The sequence below is a fragment of the Sorex araneus genome, chromosome 3 (genome assembly GCF_027595985.1).
Source record: "Sorex araneus isolate mSorAra2 chromosome 3, mSorAra2.pri, whole genome shotgun sequence".
Taxonomy (NCBI): Eukaryota; Metazoa; Chordata; class Mammalia; order Eulipotyphla; family Soricidae; genus Sorex; species Sorex araneus.
This window is the reverse complement of record NC_073304.1, coordinates 122,820,742-122,847,373: the sequence shown is the minus strand read 5'-3', so window position 1 is coordinate 122,847,373 and position 26,632 is coordinate 122,820,742. Positions and strand designations below refer to the sequence as shown.

The 26,632-nt window shown below is 50.3% G+C and overlaps 1 protein-coding gene across 1 annotated transcript in view; it reads right to left on the bottom strand.

The window, feature by feature from the left end:
* Nucleotides 1-944: 944 nt before the first annotated feature.
* The window catches only part of TMC2 (transmembrane channel like 2), an 86,773-nt gene continuing 61,085 nt past the window's right edge, over nucleotides 945-26,632 (bottom strand). Inside the window, exons 17-21 of the mRNA XM_055132138.1 lie at nucleotides 24,901-25,026; nucleotides 8,249-8,327; nucleotides 6,181-6,283; nucleotides 1,308-1,364; nucleotides 945-961 (exon numbers count right to left, since the gene is read on the bottom strand). Of these exons, the coding sequence (XP_054988113.1) occupies nucleotides 945-961; nucleotides 1,308-1,364; nucleotides 6,181-6,283; nucleotides 8,249-8,327; nucleotides 24,901-25,026 (382 nt within the window). The remainder of the gene's footprint in view (nucleotides 962-1,307; nucleotides 1,365-6,180; nucleotides 6,284-8,248; nucleotides 8,328-24,900; nucleotides 25,027-26,632) is intronic.

Sequence of the window (26,632 nt, the reverse complement as noted above, 5' to 3'; positions counted from 1 at the left end):
GAGGAATCGAACCCGGATTAGCTGCATGCAAGGCAAACACCCTACCAGCTGTGCTGTTGCTCCAGTCCATTATTAATTATTATTATTATTATTATTACTATTTTTGCTTGGGGGCCACACCCAGCAGTGCTCAGGGCTTACTCCTGGCTCTGTGCTCACTCCCAGTGGTGCTCGAGGGACCCTCTGTGTAGCTGGGGCTCACCAGAGGGCTGGCCACATGCAGGGCTTTGCCCCTGGCTGTCTCTCCAGCCCTGGTGGCACTCTTTAACCCTTGCGGTGCTGCTTCATCAGGCCCTCCCCCAGAGTGCCAGCATCCCAGGGCCCCTCCCCCACGTCACTCCCGGCTCCCCCACATCTCAGGACTTGTTTCCGTTGGGAGTTGTCTGATCCCTGGCATGTTGTTTTCAACACAAGAGCCCATGCGAGCTCACTTGCTGGTATCTGTCTCTTTCTTTCTCCCTCCCTGTGCTTAGCATGACCGCCTCTGAATCCTTCGACCCCCTCTGAGCCCTTCCAGGCTGCAGCCGTAAGGCTTCGTGGTTCTCCTGGCCGGACACGGTGCAGCTGTGCCCGCCCGCCCCCTCCCTCCTGCCCTGGGGCTGGCCGCCTGCAGGTCTCGGCTGCGGTGACAGCTGTGCGTGAGCCGGGCCCAGGCTGCTGCGTGTTCCTGGGGGAGCCGCCCAGCAGAACAGTCCCTGGATCCTAGGGAAATTCTAGCCTCATTTTTTTTTTTAAATTTGAGAATCCTTTTTTCCAAAGAGGCTGACCCAGCGAGATAGCGTCCTGAGATGGGGTCAAGGTCAGAAGCCAGGACCCCTGGGCCTCCTCCTCCAGGCTGGGGGACTTGGCAGGAAGTTGTGTCCTGTGACATGAGATAAGTCCGAGGTGGTGCTCTCGGCCTGCTGCCTCCCCCCAGGTCTGAATCAAGGGAAGCCCCTGAGTGTTCAAGAGCTGGAGGGTGCTGAAGGGGAACTGGGAAGGGCAGGGGGGGGAGAGGGCAGAGGCCCCCTGCTGGAGCCGGCTTCTCCCCTCCCCCCGCCTGGAGCCCAGCCTCTACAGTCCAGGAGAGCCGGGAGAATGGGCGGTCCACGGGGAGGCAGGAGAAGCGCACTGGTCTGAGGGGTGTCAGCGGGGCGAGTCGGCGCGAGACGGGGTCCCCGCGAGTCCCCGCTGTCGGTGAGGAGACCCGCGAGCACGCTTGGCAGAGGCTGACCTCCGGGGCTGAGTTTGCCGCCTGCCGCCCCTGGCTGGAGAGGGCAGGGGCGCAGGCTGCGCGGCCCCCCGGGGAGAGCTGGGGGGACCCTCACTCTGAGCCTTGGCGGGGGCCGGGTGCTGGCTTTGGCTAGTGGAGTCAGAAGTGGTTCCTGGAAAAGAAAAGCAAGAGCAGAATGAGGAGGGGGGGCGCCCCTCCTCCCCCCTCCCCTCCTCACCAGCCGTGGCTGGAGCTCAGGGACTGTGGGGACGGGAGGGGACAGGTCCCCCTCCGCTCAGCTTTGTCCAAGGTGCCCTCCCTGCTGGACTATCGCTCTGGTTCGGAGAATAAGTTTTTTAGGGAAACTTATTTTGGTTCCTATTTTTCTCCTTTAGTGTTTCTGCCCATGAGTGTGGAAATGCATCCTATTCAACTCTTCCCTGCCCTTTTTTTGTGATATTACAATATAAAATCTCATAAACGCCATTTCCAGACCCACTTGACAATATCAGATGATTTCCAGCATTTTTCTTCAGCAATTCATAAACTGCCAGTCAGTCCCCTGGTACTTGTTATCGGGGACCCAATACTGGAGGGTGTCAGGGAGGTGCCGGCTGGTCCTACCAGAACGCCTGCAGCGTGGAACAATCTTTCACGCATTCTGAGAGACTCAGTAAGAATCAGTTTCTTTGTTTGGTTCTCAGGGCTTACTCCTGGCTCTGTGCTTAGGGGTGGCGCCTGCTGGGGCTCCAGGGACCACATGGGGGTGACGGGGATTGAAGAAAGGTCAGTCCCAGGCAAGGCAAGCACGTGTGGACTCTCTCCAGTCCAGGGACAGGTTTTGCTTCTCAGTGGAAAGAACCGCCGCCACCCCCCCCCCCCACACACACACAGAAAAAGCTGCATCCCAAACTGGCCTTCAGCTCCTGTGTTTTGTTTCATTGTCACGATGAAGGCTACAATGAGTGTGGGCTGAGGCTGTTTCATTTAAAAAGGGGACAGTCCTTGGGAACAGGGCAAAGCTCTGAGCTTACTCGGGCTCTGTGCTCAGGGGTCACTCCTGGTGGGCTCGGGGGACCATTTGGAATGCAGGGGCTATGTGCCAAGTAAACACTGTTGTACTATCACTCCAGCCCCAAAGGCTCTCATTCTAATGTTTTGTTATTTTTTTTTAATTTTTATTTTTGGGTCACACCTGGCGATGCACACTCCTGGCTCTGCACTCAGGAATTACTCCTGGTGGTGCTCGGGGGACCATTTGGGATGCTGGGAATGAACCTGGGTCAGCTGCGTGCAAGGCAAACGCCCTACCTGCCTTGCTATCGCTCCAGCCCAAAGGCTGTCTATTTTAAAGAGAATTCCGGGGAGCTGGAGAGCCATAGCGTCTGCTTGGCATGCAACCGATCTGGGTCCATCTTGGGCACCCCGTGTGGTCTCAGGAGACTGCTAGAGGTAATTTCTGAGCCATAGGACCAGGAGGGACCCCAAAACCAAAAACGAGAGAGAGAGAGAGAGAGAGAGAGAGGGGGGGGGGGGGGAGGGAGGGAAGAGAGAGAGGGAGGGGGAGAGAGAGAAACAGAGGGAGGGAGGGAGAGGGGAGAGAGAGAGAGGGGGGGGAGGGAGGGAAGAGAGAGAGAGGGAGGGGGAGAGAGAGAAACAGAGGGAGGGAGGGAGAGGGGAGAGAGAGAGAGAGAGAGAGAGAACCCAAGCTGATAGCTGGCTCTGGTGGGAGGTGAGAGGCTGCTGGGTACAAATCCCATTTCTCCACAGAAATTACTCTCATGGTGGTGGAGGGGCAGTGACTGTATACGCCTAAGGTGTGGATGACTTGTATCTAAAGTAGAAATAAAGCATAAATGTTAACACCACGTAAGCCATGTCACTGCAATAAGAAGAAAGAGGGGCAGGAGTTAGCTCAGTGGATGGAACCTGTGGTTTGTGTGCACACCGGAGGCTCCGGGCCAGTGCTCAGCACTGCATGGTGTGGTGCTGCAGTGATGCCCCCAGTGGCCCCCAGCAGAGCAGAGTGTGGGCAAGAAGAGAGGGAGGGAGGAGGAAGGAAGGACAGAAGAATGGAAAGAAGGAAAAAGGAAGGGAGAGGGAAGGAAGGACAGAAGGAAAGGAAGGAGGAAAAAGGGAAAGAAAGGGAGGGAAGGATGAAGGAGAGAAGGAAAAAGGAGGGAAAGGAGGGAAGAAAGGAAGGAAAGAGGGAGGGAAGGGTAGAAGGAAGGAAGGAAAGAGAGAGAAGGAAGAATGAAAAGAGGAAAGGAAAAATGGAAGGAAGGAAGAATAGGGAGAGGAGAGAAGGTGGGAAGAATGGAGGGAGGGAAGGAGGGAAGCAGGTAGGGAAGGAGGAAGAGGGAGGGGAGGTGGAGGAGGATTCACTTAGAGCAGCACAGAAAACAGTTCTTGTTGCCAGGCAGCGGGATTGTGTCCGCCCACAGGTAGGGCACCCAGAGGGGATCTGGGCGGGCCGGCAAATTAGTAGCCAGACATCAAAGGCTCTGACACGGGCAGTGAGAGCCTCTGGAGAGAAAGTGAAGATGACTAAGTCGCTCTGACAGGCTCCCCCTGGCTGAGTGCCCATAGCCCCTGCGAGAGCAGCATCAAGAGCTGCATCTTTCTCCAAGCGGGGTTCGGGTGCGGGCGGGTGGAGCCAGGCTCTGGGAGCCCCCCCAACCGTGCCTGCCCCAACTTCACGCAGTCCTTGGTTGTGTCACATCTCACCAGCAAGAGGCTGGGGATGGGGGCAACAACCTGCACGTGGGCTGGGGTCCAAGAACCCACCTGCCCTTCTTTGTTCTGGTTTCCTCTGGTTTGCCTTTGGGGCCACCCCAGGCAATGCTCAGGGGTTGCTCCTGGCTCTGTGCTCAGGAATCCCTCCTGGTGGGGTTCAGGGGACCATGTGGGATGCTGGGATGGAACCTGGGTTGGCTGTGTGCGAAACAAGTGCCCTACCCACTGCACTATCTCTCCAGTCCCAATTCTTTTTTTTGTTTGTTTGTTTTTTTGGTCACACCCGGCAATGCACAGGGGTTACTCCTGGCTCTGCACTCAGGAATTACTCCTGGCGGTGCTCGGGGGACCATATGGGATGCTGGGGATCGAACCTGGGTTGGCCGCATGCAAGGCAAACACCCTCCCCGCTGTGCTATCACTCCAGCCCCTTTCTCCCAATTTTTATTTTTTAATTTTTTAGGCCACACCAGGCAGTGTTCAGGGCTCACACCTGGCTCTGTGCTCAGGGATCACTCTTAGTGGGCTTGGGGGACCATGTGGGGTTCTGGGGATCTAACCCGGGTTGGCAGCATGCAAGTCAAGCGCCTCCCCACTGTACCACCGTGCCAGTCCCTGCCCGCCACTCTTTACTGCACTTTTCAATTTATTGCTGCCTCTTATGTCTCGACTGCATATTTAAAAGTGGTAAGAGAGTAGCTCTGAAAGGTTCTTATCACAATAAAAAAAATGATGGTAACTGTGTGGGGATGGATGTTAACTAGACTGCACCGATCGTAGTTCAATACATGCGCACAGCGAACGGCACTGTCATACACCTGAAACTAATAGGGTGTAATAAACCGCAATGTAAAAGAGACTCGATTGCAAGGAGCATAAAGAACAGTCGCCATAGAAACCGTGGGCAGAGACAGAGGACAGAAATGAGCCCAGCAGTGGGGAGAGGGTGGGATGGCCCCTCTTCCCACGCAGCTGCCCTGCTCTGTGACTCGGCTCCTGGCTCCAGGAGATTGGCCAAGCACTTGAACCTGAGCCACTGTGTGGAGAGCGGGGGCCTCCGCCCCCGGCATGAGGTCAGCGCTGTGATTTACTCTTATTTTAATGTGTGCAGTTCCATATAGCTGAGAGCTGTCAGAATCCTGACTTCTGGGCCAGAGCTTGCTCTGCATGTCACCCCGCCTGGTCTGGTCCCCAGCGTCGCCGTTGTCCTCTGAGCCTGGCTGGGACTCACCGCGGGGTGCAGCGGCAGGAGTAAACCCTGGGCACCTCCGGGTCTACTGTTTTTTTTTTTTCTTTTTGGGTCACACCCGGTGATGCACAGGGATTGCTCCTGGCTCATGCACTCAGGAATTACCCCTGGCGGTGCTTAGGGGACCATATGGGATGCTGGGAATCGAACCCGGGTCGGCCACGTGCAAGGCAAACGCCGTACCCACTGTGCTATCGCTCCAGCCCTGGGTCTACTGGGTGTGATTCCCTCTCGAATTTTTCTTTTGGACCACACCAGTGCTTATTCCTGGCTCTGCCCCCCAGGAGTTACTCCTGGCAGTGCTCGGAGGACCACATGGGATGCGGGAGACTGAACCTGGGTCAGCCGCGAGCAAGGCGAGGCCCTGTCTGCTGTGCTCTGGCCCCTCTACTTATTCTGAGGGTTAGATGGCTCCCCGACATGCTCAGCGGCCCGGGCTACTTTCTGCCTGGCTGTGCTGCTCAGGGCTCACTCTAAGTCTAGTGGTTTGGTCCTGCTGGGGCCCCCAGGGCTGCCCTGGGGGGTGCTTGGGTGGGGGCACACCGCTCGAGCCTGGAGCCCGGGTCCTCGTCCCTGCCAGGTTTGAACCATCTCCCTGGGCCCCAGAAGCCTGATTTTTTTTTTTTTATTTTCCTTTTTGGGTCACACCCGGCATTGCACAGGGCTTACTCCTGGCTCTGCACTCAGGAATTACCCCTGGCGGTGCTCAGGGGACCATATGGGATGCTGGGAATCGAACCCAGGTCGGCCACGTGCAAGGCAAACGCCCTCCCCACTCTGCTATCGCTCCCAGAAGCACCGAAGCCGGTAACAGATGTTGTTTCTGTCTTTGCTGGTTTCACGAGGGCCGCATGGACCCCCAGTCCCCTCCTGGTGGCGTGCAGTGCGGGGATCATGCCCAGGGCCTCTTGCAAGCCTGGGCACATACATGTTCCACTCTGGAGCCACGATGCCCCTCACACCTCTCTGTGTGGCCTTGTGACAACCACGCCCCCCGGCTTACCTTCCTTGGTGGCGTTTTCAGAACCACCTTTAGAAACATCCTGGGAATCTCTGCCTGGGGCTCTGCCTTTGACTGATTTGTGGCTCTTCTCAACTTCTCGGAGCTGCAGGGAACAAAGGTCTCTGGGTCTGGGCTGGGGAAAGGGGTGCTGGGGGTCTCTGAGTGCGGGATGGCGAGAGTCTTGGGTGACGAGCCTGGTTTCAATTCTTTTTTTTTTTCTTTTTGGGTCACACCCGGCGATGCACAGGGGTTACTCCTGGCTCTGCACTCAGGAATCACCCCTGGCAGTGCTCAGGGGACCATATGGGATGCTGGGAATCGAACCCAGGTCGGCCGCGTGCAAGGCAAACGCCCTACCCGCTGTGCTATTGCTCCAGCCCCTGGTTTCAATTCTTAATGGCACCCTAGCTGCCTTGTGGTCCTCAGGACTGAACAGAGTGGGTGTCCTGGGAGCCAGGCTCACACAGCGCTTGAAGGAATATCCGGCCAGGACAGGACCCCTTCGTTCCTCTAGTGATTTCTCTGTGTGGCGAGGAGTCCCCGAGTTAATAGAGGCAGTGTGGGCAGGGACGTGACAGACAGCGAGGAAGAGGAGGCGAGAGGCTTGGAGAGGGCTGGGGTCCGCCCTTCACCTCGTGGGTGGGGCTGGATCTGGGCAGGCAGTGGCCAGAAGCCAGGGGTAGTGGATGTTGAGAGGCTGGAAAGGGACTCAAAGACCCCCGGGGTCTGGGACACAAGCCATGTGTCATTTCGGCCACACTAATTCCTTTCAGTATTTATAATATACTTTTACTAAAATACTTGCTATACCACACCCAGCAGTGCTTAAAGGCTTCCTGGCTCTGCGCTCAGGAGTCACTCCTGGTGATGCTCAGGGGACCGTATGTGGTGCCCGGGGTTGGACTGGGGTTGTCAGGAAGCACTTCATTCTCTCTCTCTCTGGTCTCTAATTTTTAATTAATTTATTGTTTCTCTTTGGGCCACACCCGGCGATGCACAGGGGTTACTCCTGGCTCATGCACTCAGGAATTATTCCTGGCGGTGCTCAGGGGACCATATGGGATGCTGGGAATCGAACCCGGGTTGGCCTCGTGCAAGGGAAATGCCCTTCCCGCTGTGCTATCACTCCAGCCCCCTTTGGTCTCTAATTTTTATTTATTTATCTATTTATTTATTTATTTATTTATTTATTTTGCTTTTTTGGGTCACACCCGGCGATGTACAGGGGTTCCTCCTGGCTCTGCACTCAGGAATTACCCCTGGCGGTGCTCAGGGGACCATATGGGGTGCTAGGAATCGAACCCGGGTTGGCCGCGTGCAAAGCAAACGCCCTACCCGCTGTGTTATTGCTCCAGCCCCACTGGCCTCTAATTTTTAAAAATTAAATATTTATTTATTTTTTATGATCTTGGGGTAGGTTAAAGCCACACCTGATGGTGCTTAGGGCTTAGTCCTGGCTCTGCTCTCAGGAGCCACACCTAGTGGTGCTTACGGCTTAGTCTTGGCTCTGCTCTCAGGAACCCCTCCTAGTGGTGCCCCAGGGGATGATATATGATGCTGGGGATGGGACAGGGGTTGGCAGAATGCCAGGCAAGACCTTAGCTCTGTGCCATTTCTTGGTCCCCTATAATATAGTTTTAATCTGAAGAATTCGTTTTGGGGATTGGGTTCGTTATGTAGGAAGAGCAGCTGAGTTTCTTACAATCTCCCCTGCTCTGGAGCAGCCTCTGAAAAGTTAACCCGTTGCTGCCAGGTTCCCTCAAAATGCCTGCTATAGGAATGCAGAATTCTGCAGCCATTCCCCAGAATGAGGATGGGGAGGGGGGAATTGGCCTAGAAGAAAGCCCTTCTGGGCAATGTAATTTCGGGGTTGGAGTGGGTAGGGCACTTGCCTTGCTGGCAGCAGACCTGGGCTCCATCCCTAGACCCCCAAACCCACCAGGAGTGATTCTGGAGGGCGGAGCCTGGAGTAAGCTCTGAGCACAGCTGGGTGTGGCCCCCAAACAAAACAAAACAAAACAACAAAATAATCTTCTAACCCCTCAGTCAGCCACCCCCACAGACTCACCGCTTGGATTTTCTTCCTCAGCAGGGCATTAGCTCGAGAGAGGCTTTTGGACACGGAGTTCAGGTAGTAGATGGCCAGACTGCAAAAGACAAAGGTGTCCCTGAGGTACTTTGATCTTGGGAAATGATAAGCGTTTCCTTGCTTTTCTCAGGGAATCAAGGTGGGCTTCCTGTAAGAGGGGCCAGTGGACAGCAGAAGGCTATCCTACAGTCCCAGATCCTCCTCTCAGCCCCCAGGAGGAGTCCTCAGGAGGAGGCACTGGACACCCCCCTGTATTTCTTTCTTGGCTAATTAGTAGATATTTTATTCTAGGTGCCTGCTGGAGGTGAATTCCCCCGTGTCTGTTACTGAGCAGGACCGCCTCGTTCCTAGATGCTATTCACAACACGCAGCCTGTGTCAGAGCACGGCAGTGCTTCTGCCACCTTCCTATCCTCTTGGCCTGCTGCCCGATGTCCACAGGACTCTGGACTCGCACCCTGGACACAGGCACTTTGGGGGAACTGTCGGTTCTGGCAGCCCCACCAGGGGGCGCACTGTGCAAGCATCATTCATGTCAGCTTCTCAAGTGTGGTGCACAGTGGCCTCCGCTCCTCAGACACACACACACACACACACACACACACACACACACACACACACACACACACACACTTCAGAGGCTTGCAGTGTGCAGTGTGACCCACTGGATACTGGCTGGAGATCCCCAGGGGGGAGTCAGCCAAGTTTGACAACCACTGAATAAAATACTTTCATGTGTGTGTGTGTGTGTTGCGGGGGTTGGTGTGGGGTGGGAGGCGGGGAGCAGGCAGGAGAAGGGGCTCCAAAGTGCTGCTCTGGAGACTAAGTGATTCTCAGCCAACCAGACCAGATGGTCCAAAACCAGGGCCAGAGGATGCAGTGAGCACCTCCCTTGCGTGCTGGGGACCACCTGGGCTACCCTGCAGGGGTCTCCAGGGTGGCACTTGGCAATGCCAAGGGCTCAGGCAGTGCCAGGAACTGAACCCAGGTCAGGCACATCCAAGGAATGTGTCCTAATCGCCCTACTGTCTCTTCAGTTCCTTGAACTACTTTTTATCTAGGTCTTCTTAAAAATTCCTTTTAGTAACGGTGACATATACTAGTAGAAAGGTCACCGTTTAGCATGCACAATCCAGGGCGGTAAGTACGTTTGCTGTGTTGTAAAGCCACCCCCGACACTTCCAGACTCATTCATTACCATCCCAAACAGAAGCTGCATCCATTAAGCAGCTCCTCAATTCTCTCTCTATACTCAAGGCTGCTCGTTTCTGAGACTTGCTCCTCTCCTCACTCCCTGCAAGCCAAGCCCCTGATGTGTGTCCCTGGGCCTGGGTGCTTCTCTTAGCATGGTGCTCTCTACTCTTTGAGTAGAAAAAAGCAGAGCCTAACTTTTTCAAAAGCAAAAACCAAACCAAACCTAAAACTCTCCATTTTTAACTGAACTAAATGTTTTATAGGTGAAAACTATCAAGGGCCGTGAAATGCATCTTCCTAATGAAGGAGTCACTGAGCTGAAGATTTCCCTGACGACTATGAAAACTGAGTTTCCTTCTGTCTCCTTTCACCAAGCTCTCAGTGTATCCCAGCGAGGGTAAGGGGAGGACAGGAAGTTTGGAGGAGAGAGGAGCGGGTTTTAACCGATAATCAAGAACTGATCAGGTAGGGCGTTTGCCTTGCACGTGGCCGATCCGGGTTCGATTCCCAGCATCCCATATGGTCCCCTGAGCACCGCCAGGGGTAATTCCTGAGTGCAGAGCCAGGAGTGACCCCTGAGCATCGCTGGGTGTGACCACCTTCCCGCCCCCCAAAAAAGAACTTATCTTGGGTTGGAGCGATAGTATAGCGGGTAGGGCATCCGCCTTACACGTGACTGACCAGGTTGGATATTCAGCATCTCATGTTCCCCCAAGCACCACCAGGAGTGATTTTTGGGCGGAGAGCCAGGAGTAATCCCTGAGCGTTGCCAGGTGTGGCCCAAAAAAGAACTGATTTTTTCCAAAGACGTTCTTCTATAACCATAGTCTTTGCCTGAGCTTCTCTAACTTACATTCCAAAAAGATCTACAACCAGGACTGGAGAGAAGGTATTGCCTTGCATGCAGCAATCTAGATTGAATCCCTGGTACCACATAAGGTCCTTGAGCACTGCTAGGAGTGGACCCTGAGCACAGAGACAGGAGTAGGAGAGCTGGGAGTATGCCCTAAGCCACGACCAGCTGTGGCCCAATAGCAAAAACAGCAATAGCATTCCCCCCAAAAAACACCATGTATTACTGTAATTCCGTTGTTTGTTGATTTACTTGAGCGAGCACCAGTAATGCCCCTATTACACTCAGCCCTAAGATTTTAGCAGTCTCTCCTTACTCGTCTTTCTCAACGCTCTTTCAGGCTCAGGGGAATGAGACCTATCGTTACTGCTTTTGGCATATCGAATACGCCACGGGTAGCTTGCCAGGCTCTGCCGTGCGGGCAGGATACTCTCGGTAGCTTGCCTGGCTCTCCAAGAGGTATGTATATATCTGTTACTGTATTTAAGATATGAATACGCCATGGTAGCTTGTCAGGTTCTCCAAGAGAGAGAGCTAGGTTATTAGCTTTCGGGAGCTTGGTTTTATAGTTTTATAGTCTCTGGATGTTGGCTGTTAATGGGATTACACGGCACCGGGGGCAGTTTCTGGGTGTGACTGCCTAGCTACTGGAAAATGGGGGATCTGGGTGGAAGAGGCCCAGTCCCAATTCAAGCAGCCTTGGTGATCTCAGCCCTGGGTCCTGCACACCTGGGTTCCTCCGCCGGCTTCCCCATGTGTGAGGCTTGTCTGAATGTGTGGAGTGTGGTCCTGAGCTATTTCTGTAAGAACTCCTTACAAAAATAGTTAGATAATTCAGGTTTCTTTTTCCTTAAGTACTAACCTCAAACCTTCTATGGAGTCCTTTATCTCCGGAACCCAAAAACACCCTAATAAACAAAAAAACCCAAACCCCCAAAACCCAAAACTACAACCTCCCAAGACCAAGAGAATCCTATATGACTCAAGAGTGATGAAGGTAAATTTCTAAGAGCCAATTTGGTCCCACAGAATTTTTTTCCCATAGTCCAATACCTTTGTCCAACCTGTGTTTGTTACTGATGAATAAATGTTGCTCACACATGAATATTTTTGAATTTTTAAATGCTAATAAATAGCAGGAAAGCAAAGTGAGGCATTATGTTACAACTTGATAGTTTGTCAATAGCATAGGATATTTCTTTGTTGAATCACAAATTTTGGGTACTTAAAGAACAAAATTTCATGTTTATATGTAAAAAAAAGAGTGAGGAAGGGAGAGGAGAGATAGTGCAGTGGATAGGGCCTTGCCTTGCACACAGCTGACCCAATTTGATCCTTGGCATCCCCTATGGTCCCTTGAATCAACCAGGAAGGATTCCTGAGCACAGAGGCAGGAGTAACTCCTGAGCACCACTGGAGTGTGTCCCCAAAGCAAAATCCAAAACACAGAAGAGTAATAAAGAATGGAACTAATTTTTTTTTTTTTTTTTGCTTTTTGGGTCACACCCGGCGATGCACAGGGGTTAACTCCTGGCTCTGCACTCAGGAATTACCCCTGGCGGTGCTCAGGGGACCATATGGGATGCTGGGAATCGAACCCGGGTCGGCTGTGTGCAAGGCAAACGCCCTACCCGCTGTGCTATTGCTCCAGCCCCAAGAATGGAACTAATTTTCTACCCCATAAAGCATCATGAAGCAATGTGATTCCCTGAGCCCTCAGTCTGCCGAGTGGCGAGTGGCGTCCGTGGCACCGCCGGGAGCTGGCCAGCTCTCAGGGGCTTCCAGCTGCTGATTTACAGCTGGTGCCCGAGCCCACCGGGTCATCCCTCTGCAGGTCGAGCTGCCCCAGTCAGCCCATGCCGTGGCCTCTGAGCGGCCCCAGGGACTTCTCTGACTCTGGCTTGCAAAATCTCTGCCAAAGACGACTTCATTATTGCATTTAAATAAATTCTGGGTGCTCTAAAAATAATAAAAATATTAATATATATATTTTAGATAAAAAGTAGGTAAAGGGATATCCTTGATAATGTTTCAGTGTCAATATTGCAAACTACAATTCCCAAAAGGGGAGAAAGAGAGAGAGAGAGAGAGAGAGAGAGAGAGAGAGAGAGAGAGAGAGAGAGAGAGAGAGAGAGAGAGAGAGAGAGAGAGAAGAGAGAGAGTTTTGTTTATATCACTAAAATTATATAGGAAGATGTGTGGGTATTTTTTAAATTTAACCATGCACACAATATATAGATATCATCAAGATCAAGATATATTTATGATAGTGAAAGCAGACATTTCTTTCAGGCAAACCATTCTATTTACGAACACAGAACTTTAGTGTTGGTCAAAACAACACTAAAACAGATAAACCTGAGACAGAATAAGACCTGACAGAGTTCCCCTCCAAAAGAGCCACTGATTCAGTTCCCATGATCTGATCTGTGCAGGAGACAATTTTGTTTCTATTTTCTTTGCAGGGGAGCATCCTCTCAGCCACTCTTGGCCAGTGAGGTTAGCATCTGAGTGTGAGGGGCTAATCACGTGCTGCTCAAGCCCTGCAGTGCCGGATTACCCCTGCAGTGCTGGGGGCGGTGCCCTCAGGACTCTACCCGTGATGCTCAGGGGACCATGTGGTCCTGGGGATTGACCTGGGATTGGCCTTGGGTAAGACATGAGTCTTAATCCCTGTGTTATCTCTCTGGCCACCAGGAAACAATTTTGATCGATATTAGAGAAAGTAAAGAAATTTTTTGTTGAAATTGTCTGCCATAGAGGCAGGGGGAGTGGGGTGGGAGGGGGGTGGGGACATTGGTGGTGGAAAATGTACACTGGTGGAGGGATGGGTGTTTGATCATTGTATGAATGAAACAAACATGAGAGCTTTGTACATGTAGCTCACGGTGATTTAATTAAAAGAAAAGAAAAGAAATCTTTTGTAGTTTTTTTGGGCCATGCCTGTCGGTGTTCAGAGCTTGCTCCTGGTTCTATGTTCAGGGGTCACTCCAGGTGGTGCTTGGGGGACCAAATGGGGTTTCAGGGATCAAACCAGGATCAATTATGTTCAAGCCAAGTGACTTAGTCCTTCTTTTTTTTTTTTTTTTTTTTGCTTTATGGGTCATACCTGGCAATGCACAGGGGTTACTCCTTGCTCTGCACTCAGAAATCACCCCTGATGGTGCTCAGTGGACCATATGGGATGCTGGGAATCGAACCAGGGTCGGCCACGTGCAAGGCAAATGCCCTACTCGCTGTGCTATCGCTCCAGCCCCGTGACTTAGCTCTTCTATTATCTCTCTGGTTTTAAGAATTTATTTTAAGGGACCGGGGATGGTGTTGGTGTTAGAGCACTTGCATTTGTGAGTTCAATCCCTAGCACTAGAAAAAAAATTGGTTTTACAAATGGTAAATACTTAGTGTAGGTTAACTGAAAGATTCAACCTGAGGAATGATAGAAATATAGTTTTATAGGAGAGACTGGAGAAATAGTGTAGTAGGTAGGGCGCTTGCCTTATATGAAGATTGCCTTTGCCTTATATGAAGATTGCCTGGGTTTGATCCTACTCATCCCATATGGTCCCCTGGGCACTACCAGGAGTGATTCCTGAGTTCAGAGCCAGGAGTAACTCCTGAGCATCACTGGGTGTGGTCCCCAAACAACAAAAAATATATGTATACACAGAGTTTTATAGAAAAGTTCAGATGGCAGATGACTTTATTGTAGGCAGGCAGAAAGCCCCAAAGCAAACTAGCCCAAAGGCACGGAGGTATTTGAGATGCAGAAATCCTTTTGAAAAGGCTGGGAGCCCACTGAGATGCAGAACTAAGGCCCAGAACATCTGCTGTGCCCCTGGAGAGGAGAGGCTCCAGGGCAGAAACATGGGCTGTGATAAGACTAGGAAAAAGACCATCAATATTCCCAGCTCTTCCCCTTGACAACGTCCTAGCAACGGACTTTACCTACACAGGAGTAACTGAAGCAAGGCGGGGTGGGGGCTTTAGAAAACCTAATACAACTAACTTTTCAGAAAGAAGCGAGAGCGTTTGCTCTGTCCTGGGGGGTCACTCTCATCTCAACTGGGCGGATGTTCACCCTCCACTGTGGGGCCGCCCCCATCATTTCTACGTTTTAACTTGAGGGGTTCACGCTCGGGTTCTTTCAACATGTTTCTCTTCTTTCTGCCCATGTATATCCTGGACAGAAATATTTCACTTCACAATTCATTACCGTTCTGAAATTCTTTTTTGTAAAGGAGACAGTGAACCTGGTGGAGTCAAGGACTGACTTTCCTTCTCCTGCAAAAAGAGCAATTCCTCACCCCAACCTGAGGCCATGCATCCCTATGAAACTGGGTGATGGGGACAAGTTTCCATGCCATAAAAATTAAGTGGAACTCAGGTGGAGCCTGAAAGCTGCCTCAGAAAGTCAGACAGGACCATCCACCTGGGCATGTGCTGGGTAGCAACTTTACCCATCCTAATCCTCTCAGGCATTTCCTGGGGTTATGGAGTGGGTTGAGTAGGAAGGCTCTCTCTTTCTCTCTCTCTCTGACTGCCTCTTTCTCTGCCACACCCAGCAGTGCTTAAGACTTACTCCTGGCATTGCACTCAGAGATCACTCCTGGTGGGGGTCAGGGGACCATACGGGATGCTGAAGATAGAACCTGGGTGGGCCATGTGCCAGGCAAGCACCCTACCAAGCTCTACTGTACTATTCCAACCCCTCTATTTCTCTCTCTCTCTCTCTCTCTCTCTCTCTCTCTCTCTCTCTCTCTCTTGCCACACTCAGTGGTTCTCAGGGCTCTTTCCAGGCTCTTCCCTCAGGGATCACTCCTGGCAGCTTGGGGAATTGGGGATAGAACCCAAGTCAGCTATGTGCAAGGTAAGTGCCTTACCCACTGTACTATTTTCTTTTTTTTGGGTCACACTCTGTGATACACAGGGGTTACTCCCGGCTCTTCACTCAAAAATTACTCCCAGAGGTTTTCAGGGGACCATATGGCATGCTGGGAATCGAACCCGGGTCAGCCACATGCAAGGCAAATGCCCTACTTGCTGTGATATCACTCCAGTCCCCCCAATGTACTATTTTTCAGGTCCCAACACTTGATTTTTTTGTGTGTGTGCCACACCTGGCTGTATTCAAGGTTTACCTCTGGCCCTGCACTCATGGATCACTCCTGTGGGCTGGAGGACCATATGGGATACTGGAGATTGAAGTTGAGTCTACCACATGCAAGGCAAGCATCCTAGCCACTGTGCCATCTCTTGGATCCCAACACTCAATCTCTTGAGGCTACTCCCTCCCCTGCTCTTTACTTCACCTAAGTCACTAGCGACACAGGAAGCGAGACAGCCAGGAGTCAGGTGACCTAGAATATTTCAGGAGCTGCCCAGGAGACCTACTGCTTTCAGGGAAACCCACCTCTCCCACTTGGAACAACTTCAAGTCCTCTCAGTTGAATGGGATGGGCTGAGCCAATCAAAACCCATCAGGCTGAAGTCCCCTGGCCACCATTCCTAAGCATTTCCTTCATTTTCCATCCTAAGCGTTTTTCCTTCTTATAAATGACTCCCGAAAAAGAGCCAGGGAGGCAGATTTGAGCTGCACTCTTTGGTTCAGACAATTATGCCAGCTTTTTCTGCAAAAGCCCAAGTGGTCATCTTGAGTTCTGTGTACTTTGGGTAGAAAGAGCCCACATTTGGCAACAAGAGAAGAGAAGGGAAGACGAGCCAAGGCAGCCTTGCCAGCACCTACTCAGTGTGTGTGCCCAGCGGGCCTCTCCTGCCAGGGAAGAACAGAGCGTGTGAGGGTGTCATGGTCCTGGGGCCTGCTTCTTGCAAGCCTATTTCCTCTCTGTCTTTTCCCTTGCTCCTTTCAAGGGGCAGTTTTGGTGTTCTAGAATTTCCTCAGGCCATCACTGGGCAGTGGGAGCTATCCCCATGATGCCAGCCTTCTTCAAGCCGGGACTGGAAGGAAAGGAAGCTTGAAACCTGGGTGTAAGGAGATTCTTTGGTTTTATTTTGTTTTATTTATTTATTTATTTATTTTGCTTTTTGGGTCACACCCAGCAATGCACAGGGGTCACTCCTGGCTCATGCACTCAGGAATCACCCCTGGCGGTGCTCAGGGGACTATATGGGATGCTGGGATTTGAACCTGGGTTGGCCGCGTGCAAGGCAAACGCCCAGCCCCGATTCTTTGGTTTTAGAGAGCCCTTTCGCAGGCTCTAGAATGATGGCAGAAACATGAACCCAGGACCCCGCAATTCCCTACCCAAAGGTCTGTCTTAGAGAAGCACTCACATCTGTGCCAAGAGACACACAGGTATTGCAAACTCATCTTTGCAGTAGATAAAAGAGGAATGGAACGATGGCCTGTGGTTCCCCATGCAGTGGGCCGAGCCACTGAAATGTGCTGGTTGCTCACCAACAATAAATTCCCAAACATAATGTTGAGTGAGAAAAGCTAAAATTTTAAACTCATAAAACAAGAGTGCATTCATGGATAATAAGAATATGTGGGATAGCACAGTGGGTAGAGTGTTTGCCTTGCATGTGGCCAACCCGGGTTCGATTCCCAGCATCCCATATGGTCCCCTGAACACTGCTAGGAGTAATTCCTGAGTGCATGAGCCAGGAGTAACCCCTGTGCATCACTGGGTGTGACCCAAAAAGAAAATATGTATGGAAATGATGAAAAACACATCTAAATGGTTGCTATTTTTGAAGAAGAATAGAAGGGTTTAGGTGTGGCTTGAAAGATGGTTGTAACATTTGAGTTTTTTTAGAAAGAGAGAGAGACATCTGAAATATCTATAAGTATTAAAATCTGCTTAACCTTGTGATGTTATACATGTTTTTTTAAAATAACAATATTTTATAATTTTTTTTGGGGGTTGGTCACATCTCATCGTGTTCAGGGTTTATTCCTGATTCTGTGCTCAGAGGTTATCCCTAGAAATGCTTGGGGCATGATGTGGTGACAGGGATTGAACCAGGGTTGGCCCATGTTTCATAATTAAAAAAATGTATACCCAGTAGGGTTTTTCTGGGTTCACACCCAGTGGTGTCCAGGGGTTACTCCTGGCTCTGCACTCAGGGATCACTCCTGGCGGTGCTTGGAGGACAGACAATATGGGATGCTGAAGATAGAACCTAGGTTGGCTGAGTTCAAGGCAAACGCCCTACCTGCTCAGCCTTCACTGAATCCAGTAGATTTTATCTTATTATTATTTTTTTAATGTAGGAGTACTGTTATTCAGTCACTGATTAAGCTGACTGAAGCAAGCATGAACTTCACTATCCAGTAGGTTTTTAAAAAGAAAAAAAGTATTATTTTTACAAGTGCATTGCTGATGACCCCTTGATGGTTCACCACCTCATCGTGGTGGTGGGTGGCAATGGTACCAACCAGCGAAGAGTGAACTAACAGGTACTGCCCAGAAATGCAGACAGGTGCGTGTTTGTCAGCATGCAGATCGTTACAACATGCCAGTTGATCAAATGCTTGCATTCAGTAGACTGGGAGCACCTGTAAGGACAATTAGAGGCTGCCCTAAAATCCTCTGTCCCTCTTGGAGAGCCCAGCAAGCTACCGAGGGTATCCTGCCCGCACGGCAGAATCTGGCACAGTAACAATAATGGGCCTCATTTGCCTGAAAGAGCCCCCTTGGGAAGGACGAGCAAGGAGAGGCTGCTAAAAATCTCAGGACTGAACTAGGCTGCCAAAACGAAGAAGGACTAAAATGACTGTACTTTCAATGCACGTACGCTGGCATCAGAAGCATCCATTGAGGACCTGATGGTGCAAGTGCAGAAGATCAAGTACGACGTCATTGGACTGACTGAGACGAGAAGGCATCAATTACATCACGTTGTTTTCGACATTGGAGAAGAATTGTTCTTTGGAACATGCGACAGTAGAGGCGTCGGTGGTGTTGGTGTCCTCATCAACACGAACTAGGCCATGAGCATCTATTCATTTGAATGTCTAACAACCCAAATGGAATGCTTATGTTTGAATAGATGTGGCTCATTGCCGGCAGTTTCTTTCTTTTCTTTTTTTTTAAATTTTTTCTTTTTGGGTCACACCCAGCGATGCTCAGGGGTTACTCCTGGCTTTGCACTCAGGAATTAGTCCTGGCGGTGCTTGGGGGACCATATGGGATGCCGGGGATCGAACACGGGTTGGCCGCATGCAAGGCAAACGCCCTACCCGCTGTGCTATCGCTCCGGCCCCTTCATTGCCGGCAGTTTATATCTTCGTCATCTATGCACCAACATCCAACTATGACAAAGAAAAATTGAGAATTTCTACATGGAGCTGGAGAAGTTCTATAAAGAAGACCACACCTTCTACAAGGTCATTGTTGGTGATTTTAATGCCAAGGTAGGACCAAGAAGGTCACCTGAAGAACTCCACATTGGGACCCACGGCCTAGAATGGAACAAACAGGGTGAGAGACTGTCTGAGTTCATCATGTTGCCCAAGAACATCATTGGTAACTCACAGTTCCAGAAGGCTGAATCTAAACGTTGGACATGGGAGTCTTCCGGTGGACAGTTCCACAATGAAATTGACCACATCATATTCAATTGATGGTTTTGCCTGACTGATGTCACTTTTGTTCCAATTTCCAAACAGGATTAGACCACCATCTCCTTTATGCAAAATTCTACTTCACGGAGTGGGGAGAAAGGGCTGCAAAGTTTAAGAAGAGAACTCCCAGAACGACCACCAACTGGGAGCTCTTTGGTACTACTGCAGCAATATGAGAAGATGCCGTCGTTGACAACATCGATGAAGAATGCGATTGACTGATTCAGCACTTTCATGACTGTGTGAGGAATGCCGAGAGTGAGAAAGCCACTAAAAAACACCTGTCTTCCATAGAAAGACTGCACTCATCTATGGTATATAGAATAACAGAGTGGGAGACTAACACCCAAGAACTGTAGAAATAAGTACCAGGAGGTTGACCCCATGGCTTCGAGGCTGGCCTCACGTTCCGGGGAAAGGGCAACTCAGAGAAGCGATCACCAACTACATTGTAGTCGAAGGCCATGTGGGGGAAGGGAGTTGCGGGCTGAATGAGGGCTAGAGACTGAGCACAGCGGCCACTCAACACCTTTATTGCAAACCACAACAGCTAATTAGAGAGAGAGAACAGAAGGGAATGCCCTGCCACAGTGGCAGGGTGGGGTGGGGGGGGGAGATGGGATTGGGGAGGGTGGGAGGGACGCTGGGTTTACGGGTGGTGGAGAATGGGCACTGGTGAAGGGATGGGTTCCCGAACTTTGTATGAGGGAAGTATAAGCACAAAAGTGTATAAATCTGTAACTGTACCCTCACGGTGATTCTCTAATTAAAAATAAATAAGTTAAAAAAAAAAACACCTGTCTTCAGAAACTCTCAAGTTCATTCACCAATGTGGTTTGGTACGAGCCTCAGGCAATCACAAGCTAACGTCTGAGCTCGCAAAGCTGTGCAGAGAAGCGATAAAGTAAGACCTCAAAGAGAGAAGAGCAGCAGTGTTTGCTGATGTGGCAGAAGCCGGGAAAAGTATTCGCAACACCCGCCTATCTTTCGCCAACTACAAGACCAAGATGATTGCCCTCCGACGTCCTGATGGATCTATCACATCTTCCAGAAGGGCAATGGAAAAGGTTATCCACGACTTCTACTCGGATCTCTTCTATAGCTACGTCTACCTGCCCACATACCAAATTCCGCAGGATGGATGTGTCGTTCCCAGCACTCTCCCTTTCAAAATCCGGCACAACATTTTGTCAGTAAAGAAGAGTACAGCACCTGGTCCAGACAAGGTCAGACCCAAACACCTGAAGAATCTGCTGCCAGTACTCATCAATGCACTGGCTTGGCTCTTCACACTCTACCTGTCTGAATGCAAGGTCCCATCCCAATGGAAAACCAGCAGGACCATTCTGTTGTTCAAAAAGGGAGACATCCATGACATCGGCAACTGTCATCCGATATGCCTGTTGTCTGTTGTCTACAAGCTGTTCACTTGAATCATCCTGAATAGGATTGGCAGAACACTAGATGATGGTCAACCATGTGAGCAGGCCGGGTTCTGAAAAGGATTCAGCACAATTGACCGTATCCACACAGTGACCAAGCTCATTGAGGTTTTGCGAGAGTTCAAGATGCCGCTCTGTCTGATGTTCATTGAGTTAAAGAAGGACTTTGATTCTGTTGAGACTGAAGTGGTCATCGAAGCCCTAGCCAAACAGGGCATTCAAACTCAGTATATCAGGATCCTCTGTGAGCTGTATCACAGATTCACCACCAGGATCTCACCATTCTTCAAGGAAGTGATTATTGATGTAAAGAGAGGGGTTTGGCAGGATGATACCATTTCACCAAAACTCTTCAGTGCCACCCTCGAGAACGTCATGTGATGAGTGGAATGGGAAAGAATGGGAGTGAAGATAGACAGTCGGCAACTACACCACCTCTGCTTCTCTGATGACATCATTCTTTTTTTTTTCTTTTTGAGTCACACCTGGAGATGCACAGGGGTTACTCCTGGCTCTGCACTCAGGAATCAACCCTGGCAGTGCTCAGGGGACCATATGGGATGCTGGGAATTGAACCTGGGTTGGCCGCATGCAAGGCAAATGCCCTACCCCTGTGCTATTGCTCCAGCCCCACTGATGACATTATTCTAATAATAGCAAACATTAGCCAAGTGGGACAAATGCTGGCTGACTTCGACTGTGAGTGTGGAAAGGTCGAATTGTAGCTCTATCTTGTGAAGACAATGTTCATGAGAAATAACTAGTTCCTGACGTTCCATTTGCTCTCAATGGAATGAACATCTCTGAATGCAGCAGTTATGTGTATCTGGGTCGAGAACTCAACATGACGAATGACTTGGTGCCAGAAGTGTGCAGGAGGAAGAGAGCGGCATGGATGCCTTCAAGAGCATTGAAGAAGTTGTTAAGAGGGCCCACTTCGCCACGCCCGCAGCCCTAGTATGACTGAGGAAGACAAGGGAGCTGCTTTGGACACCAGCAGCCCGCCAGCAACCTGCAGTATGTGATTTGAGCGTTTCCGCCAGGCCCCCCGTGCGGGGGCCCGGCGTTTCTCTCTCTCTTTTTTTTTTAATCTCTCTCTCTCTCCCTCAACCTCTTCTGGGCACAGCACAGCCTCCACCCCACTTCTCTGAGCACAAAATGGAGAGACGCACCCAAATGCACGGCACGGCTGGCGGGGGATCGAGGGCGGGGAAGTACCGGTCTCCGCCCACTTCGGACACTTAAAGAGAGTGCAGCCACGTGGGCTTTCCCACTTCGCCGCGCCCGCAGCCCCAGTATGACTGAGGAAGACAAGGGAGCTGCTTTGGACACCAGCAGCCCGCCAGCAACCTGCAGTATGTGATTTGAGCGTTTCTGCCAGGCCCCCCGTGCGGGGGCCCGGTATTTCTCTAGGTTTTTCCATCCTATGAGCACCATAAAAGGGTAAAAGATTCTAGTGATAGAATTTCAGGCAGAATTTTCCCTGGACTTTATACAGAAACCCAAAACCGCGCGGCCGCTGCTGCGGCCGCACGACCTAATGTCATCTAATCATCCCCAATTCTTTTAACCTCTCTCTCTCTCAATCCCTTCCTCCCGAGCACAGCGCAGGGTCCTCAGCTTTCTGAGTGCAAAATGGAGACGCCGAGCCAGCTGAAACAGGATGCGCGCGCGGGAGACCCCAGGAGGGTGGGGGCGGTGACCCCCGCCCACCTCAGATAGATACTTAAACCCACCTCCCCCACTGTGCGTTCCTTTGGGCCGTGCTGTGGATCGAGCATGATGGAAGAACCCAAAAGCGCACCCTTGGACTCCAAGCAGCCCACTGAACTAATTCCGGCACGGGATCGGAGACCCCACGGCGGGCTGCGAGAGTGGAAACCAGGAATTTTCCAATTCTTTTAACCTCTCTCTCTCAATCCCTTCCTCCCGAGCACAGCGCAGGGTCCACGGCTTTCTGAGCGCAAAATGGAGACGCCGAACCTCTCTCTAGTTTTCTCCATCTTATGAGCACCATAAAAGGGTAAAAGTTTATAGTGATGTTATTTCTGGTTGTACTTTCCCTGGACTTTATATAGAAACCCAAAACTGCGCGGCCGCGACAGCCTAATGTCATCTTAGCATCAGCAATATGTAATGGTTCCTTCTTAATGGGTCGGACTTTTGTGGGAGATCCTAACAAGAATAGTAAGTCTGTTGCTGAAATATTGAAGGCAATCAAAGTGGTAGCCATCTCTCTAGACTGAACTAAGCTATATCCCCACGCCGGCTGAGAAGAAATATCCTTCTTTCTCGGGAAGAAACGCGGCGTGGTGTCAAACATAGTGTGATGTCCATTAAGCAAACAGACCTGGTGGCGTGGGAATGGGATATAAGGGGAAAAATTATGTACATGGAACAGCGGGACGCTGGTGGAACCTCGAGCCAGAGCCGATACCAGCGCAAGACCTTCGGTTCCAGAAACTGCTTGCAGACACTCTACTAGACTATCAACTAAGCCAGAGCCCCACGCCTGCTGATGACGGGAAATAACCATCCTCTTCGGTTTTTTTTCCCTTTGTCAGACAGCGTGGCGATTACTAAACAGGCGTGAACTCGGTGGCGCGGGGCAAGGGGGAAAAAGAAAAGTTATGTAACAAACAGCGGGACTTAATATCTCTATATTCTTAGCAATGGAGAACTATCAAATGCCTCCTTGGCAATAGGACTGTCTTTTTCTTTTTGGGGGGAAACCCCAGCAACGGTAGTGAGTTGTGTGTTGAAACATGGAATGTAATTGAGATAAAGTATAAACGAAGTGAAACTTATCACGTACAAGGGTGGGGACTGGGGAGGTGGGAGGGGGTGGCAGATATACTGGGGAGTTTGGTGATGGAAGATGGGCACTGGTGAAGGGAAGGGTGTTTGAGTATTGTATAACTGACATAATCCTGAGAACTATGTAACCCTTCACTTGGTGATTCAATTAAAAAAAAAAAAAAGAAGTTGTTAAGAGGATGAAGAATCTGCGGCTCCGGGCACATCTTTTCAATTCCACCGTTATTCCTGCACTAACATATGCCTCAGAGATCTGGGCCCTACAAAAACAGGATGAAAATGCTGTATGGGTCTACCAAAGAGGAATGGAAAGAGCTATGCTTGGAGTATCACGTTTCACTCAAGTGAGAGAAGGAATCCAGAGTTCTGACCTCTGTCGACAATCGAGGACCAGGGATGCTGTCTCGTTTGCCAAGGCTTCGAAAATCAGATGGGCTGGACATGTAATGCAATTTAGAAATGACCGCTGGACTAGAGCTGTTACCGATTGGATTTCACAGGATGTCAAGAGAACTCCTGGCTGCCCATCTATGAGATGGTCAGACTTCTTCGTCAAGACCCTGAAGGAACAGTTTGAGGCTCTTTGTGTTCCTAAAGCGAGCAGACGCCATTGAGCTACACTAGGCTGGAGCGATAGCACAGCAGGTAGGGCATTTGCCTTGCATGCAGCCGACCTGAATTTGATTCCTCCATCCTTCTTGGAGAGGCCGGCAAGCTACCGAGAGTATCCCGTCTGCCTGGCAGAGCCTGGAAAGCTACCCGTGGCGTATTTGATATGACAATGGAGACATTACTGGTGCCCGCTCGAGCAAATAGATGAGCAATGGGCTGACAAGTGATACAGGTGATACAAGTGATTGCTGATGACAGTACCTCAAGTTCAGGATTCTTGCTTCCCACATTTTTTTTCTTCCTTTCCTACTTTCCTTGAGCATTCATTGTCTTTTATGTCCTAGGCATTAGGCCAGTGTTGAAGATACAGAATGAACCAATGTTCTGATATGCAGGATGCTCTGGGAATGGCCAAAGCATCCCTGAGACTCAGCCCTCTGGCATTTCTAGGGAACATTCTAGAGGGTGTTACAGAGAATCAGAATCCACACCTATGCCACATATCTGAGTTTCTTTCAGTAACTCCAGTACCATCTGCATGTGTGAAGTTTCCTCTCCACCCCACCCAGAAGTCATCTCAGCTCTGATGACTGACACATCAGTCAAATCACCAAGGATTAGTCACCTCCATCTACACACACTTTCACATCTCCCAGCCGCACTCAGCCTGCACCAGGAGCTGGTGTACAAATGCCCTGGATTGGGGCCAGAGCAATAGAAAAGCGGATATCGCCTTTACCTTGCATGTGGTCAACCCAGGTTCAACATTTGGCATCCCATATCCTATATGGGATGCCAAGGTGGTACTCCTGAGCATCACTGGGTGTGGGCCACCCTCCATCCCCCCAAAAAGCACAAATGTCCTGGATCCCCCCATCCCTGAGCAGGGAGCAGCTCCCTGGAGTGCCCCAGCAGCATGAAAATCCTTACAGTGATATGACGCATCTTCCTGTCCCTTCCTCCTCTCCCTTCCCCACCCCTTTGACTGGCATTTGAATCTCAGTCTCAGGATCTGCTTCTGGGAAATGCAAACCATAGAGTTCCCCAAGGAAGGAGCTGCCATGGAAGTGTCAGCGGTAAGGGGAGGTTTCCATGTGGCAGAGCCAGAGCCACCCCAACTAACTTACAACATCAGCAAAATGGCTGGGATGATGAGGCCCGGGTTGGCGAGGAAAGCAAAGATCTTGCCCAGGAAGGTGGGGAAGTCGTTTTCGATGGTCTCTTGGATGACTTCATACATTCTGTTTTTCCCACTGGAAAGGGAAAACAGGTTACAGCATGCCACCAACCTCCTGGACACACCCATCCCACGTCCATGCCCCCACAGGAGTGGTGAGCTGCCTCTTACCACTGCTTTCCCGTAAGAGCCAGAACTTCGCTCTATAGGGGCTGGGTAGAACGGGTCTCCATGGGGGCCGCCATTTTGGATTTTGTCTAGGACTTATGTCTGGGAAGCTCCCTGGCTCTGTACTCGGTCCCTCACAACTTCTCACATTCCATTCATCACTATGCCTGACACCCTTTTCTTCAAGATGGAAATATGGTTTCCCTCTGCTCTCCTGAGTGGCGGTCACTTTTGATGTAGCTGTAAGACTGACTTGGAATTTTGGGTGTTGGGGGAAGGTGACTGGCAAGGATAAAGTTACTGTGATGAATGACCTCACTGTGCTTCTCAAAAATACCTACAATTGGGTCCAGGCTGCTGGAAGATTGAAAGGCTTAGGCAGTGGGGTGACGTGAAGTGAGGTCGTTTGTGGTGACATCTGTGACTTGGCTTCCCAAGCCCATTTATTAGTCTAGAATTGGCTCGCAGAGTCCGAAGCAGACCTGCAGAGAGGAGACCTGTGTTCCCTTTGGCAGGTGGCCTCTTGTTTTTCATAGCTACTGAGTGGCTAAGTCAGGAGGCTTGATGTTCACCTAAAAGCCTCAGTATTGCAGCTTAGAAGTGAGATGAATCTGTGACACAGGTCATATCACTTTTTATTTATTTTGGGGCCACACCCAGCAGTGCTCAGGGCTTATTCCTGGCTCTGTGTTCGGGGATCACTCCTGGTGGTGCTTAGGGGATCATATGGGGTGTCGGGGAACAAGTGTAGGTCAACCATGTGCAAGGCAAATGTCTTTCCCACTGTACTACCTCTCTGGCATTTCTGCCCCCCTCCTTTTAACCTCCTCAGATAAATCTCCAAATTCATCACAAATTCACAGCTGTTGGACATAATCCAGCTAAGCTATCTCCAGAGAACATGAATTCTCCTTTCTTCCAGTTTTCGAAATCACGTTCCTCATTTACCAGTAGTGGAGTAATTACATTGTGTTTGATTGTGGGAGCTGAAGAAGTGTATCCAGAGAAAACAGGCTTGTTTTAAGAGTTAACAATTTCCATCAAGAGCAGCTGCTTGAAGAACTGAAGACATGAAAGCAGTGTCCTATTCAAAAACAATGTGAATGATTTCCAGCACTTTCCCATGGTTCTTGATGAGTCAATTGGCTGATGCTACTGATTCTGCTCCTTTGCTAAGGAGTTAATGCCAAGTTTGAAGTGAATGCAGATTGGATTTCTATGACTATTCTATGTGGAACAAAATATGGGTGAGCATATTTTCAAAGAAGTGGAGAAAACACTAATTTAGGACAAGCTGAACTGGAATCTGCTATGATGTGCTAATAATGATCAAAATAGAGAGAGAACAGAAAAGGGCTTAGCTGGACCAATTTAAAGAGCTTGTGGAATTTTTTTAGGTGTGTACTGACTATGGAATTCATTCTTACTCATCAGTAGGTAATTTGCAGAAAACAATCTATCAGCTGTGACTGAAATAGCAGCATCAATGGAGAACCTCATTTGCTCTCATGACT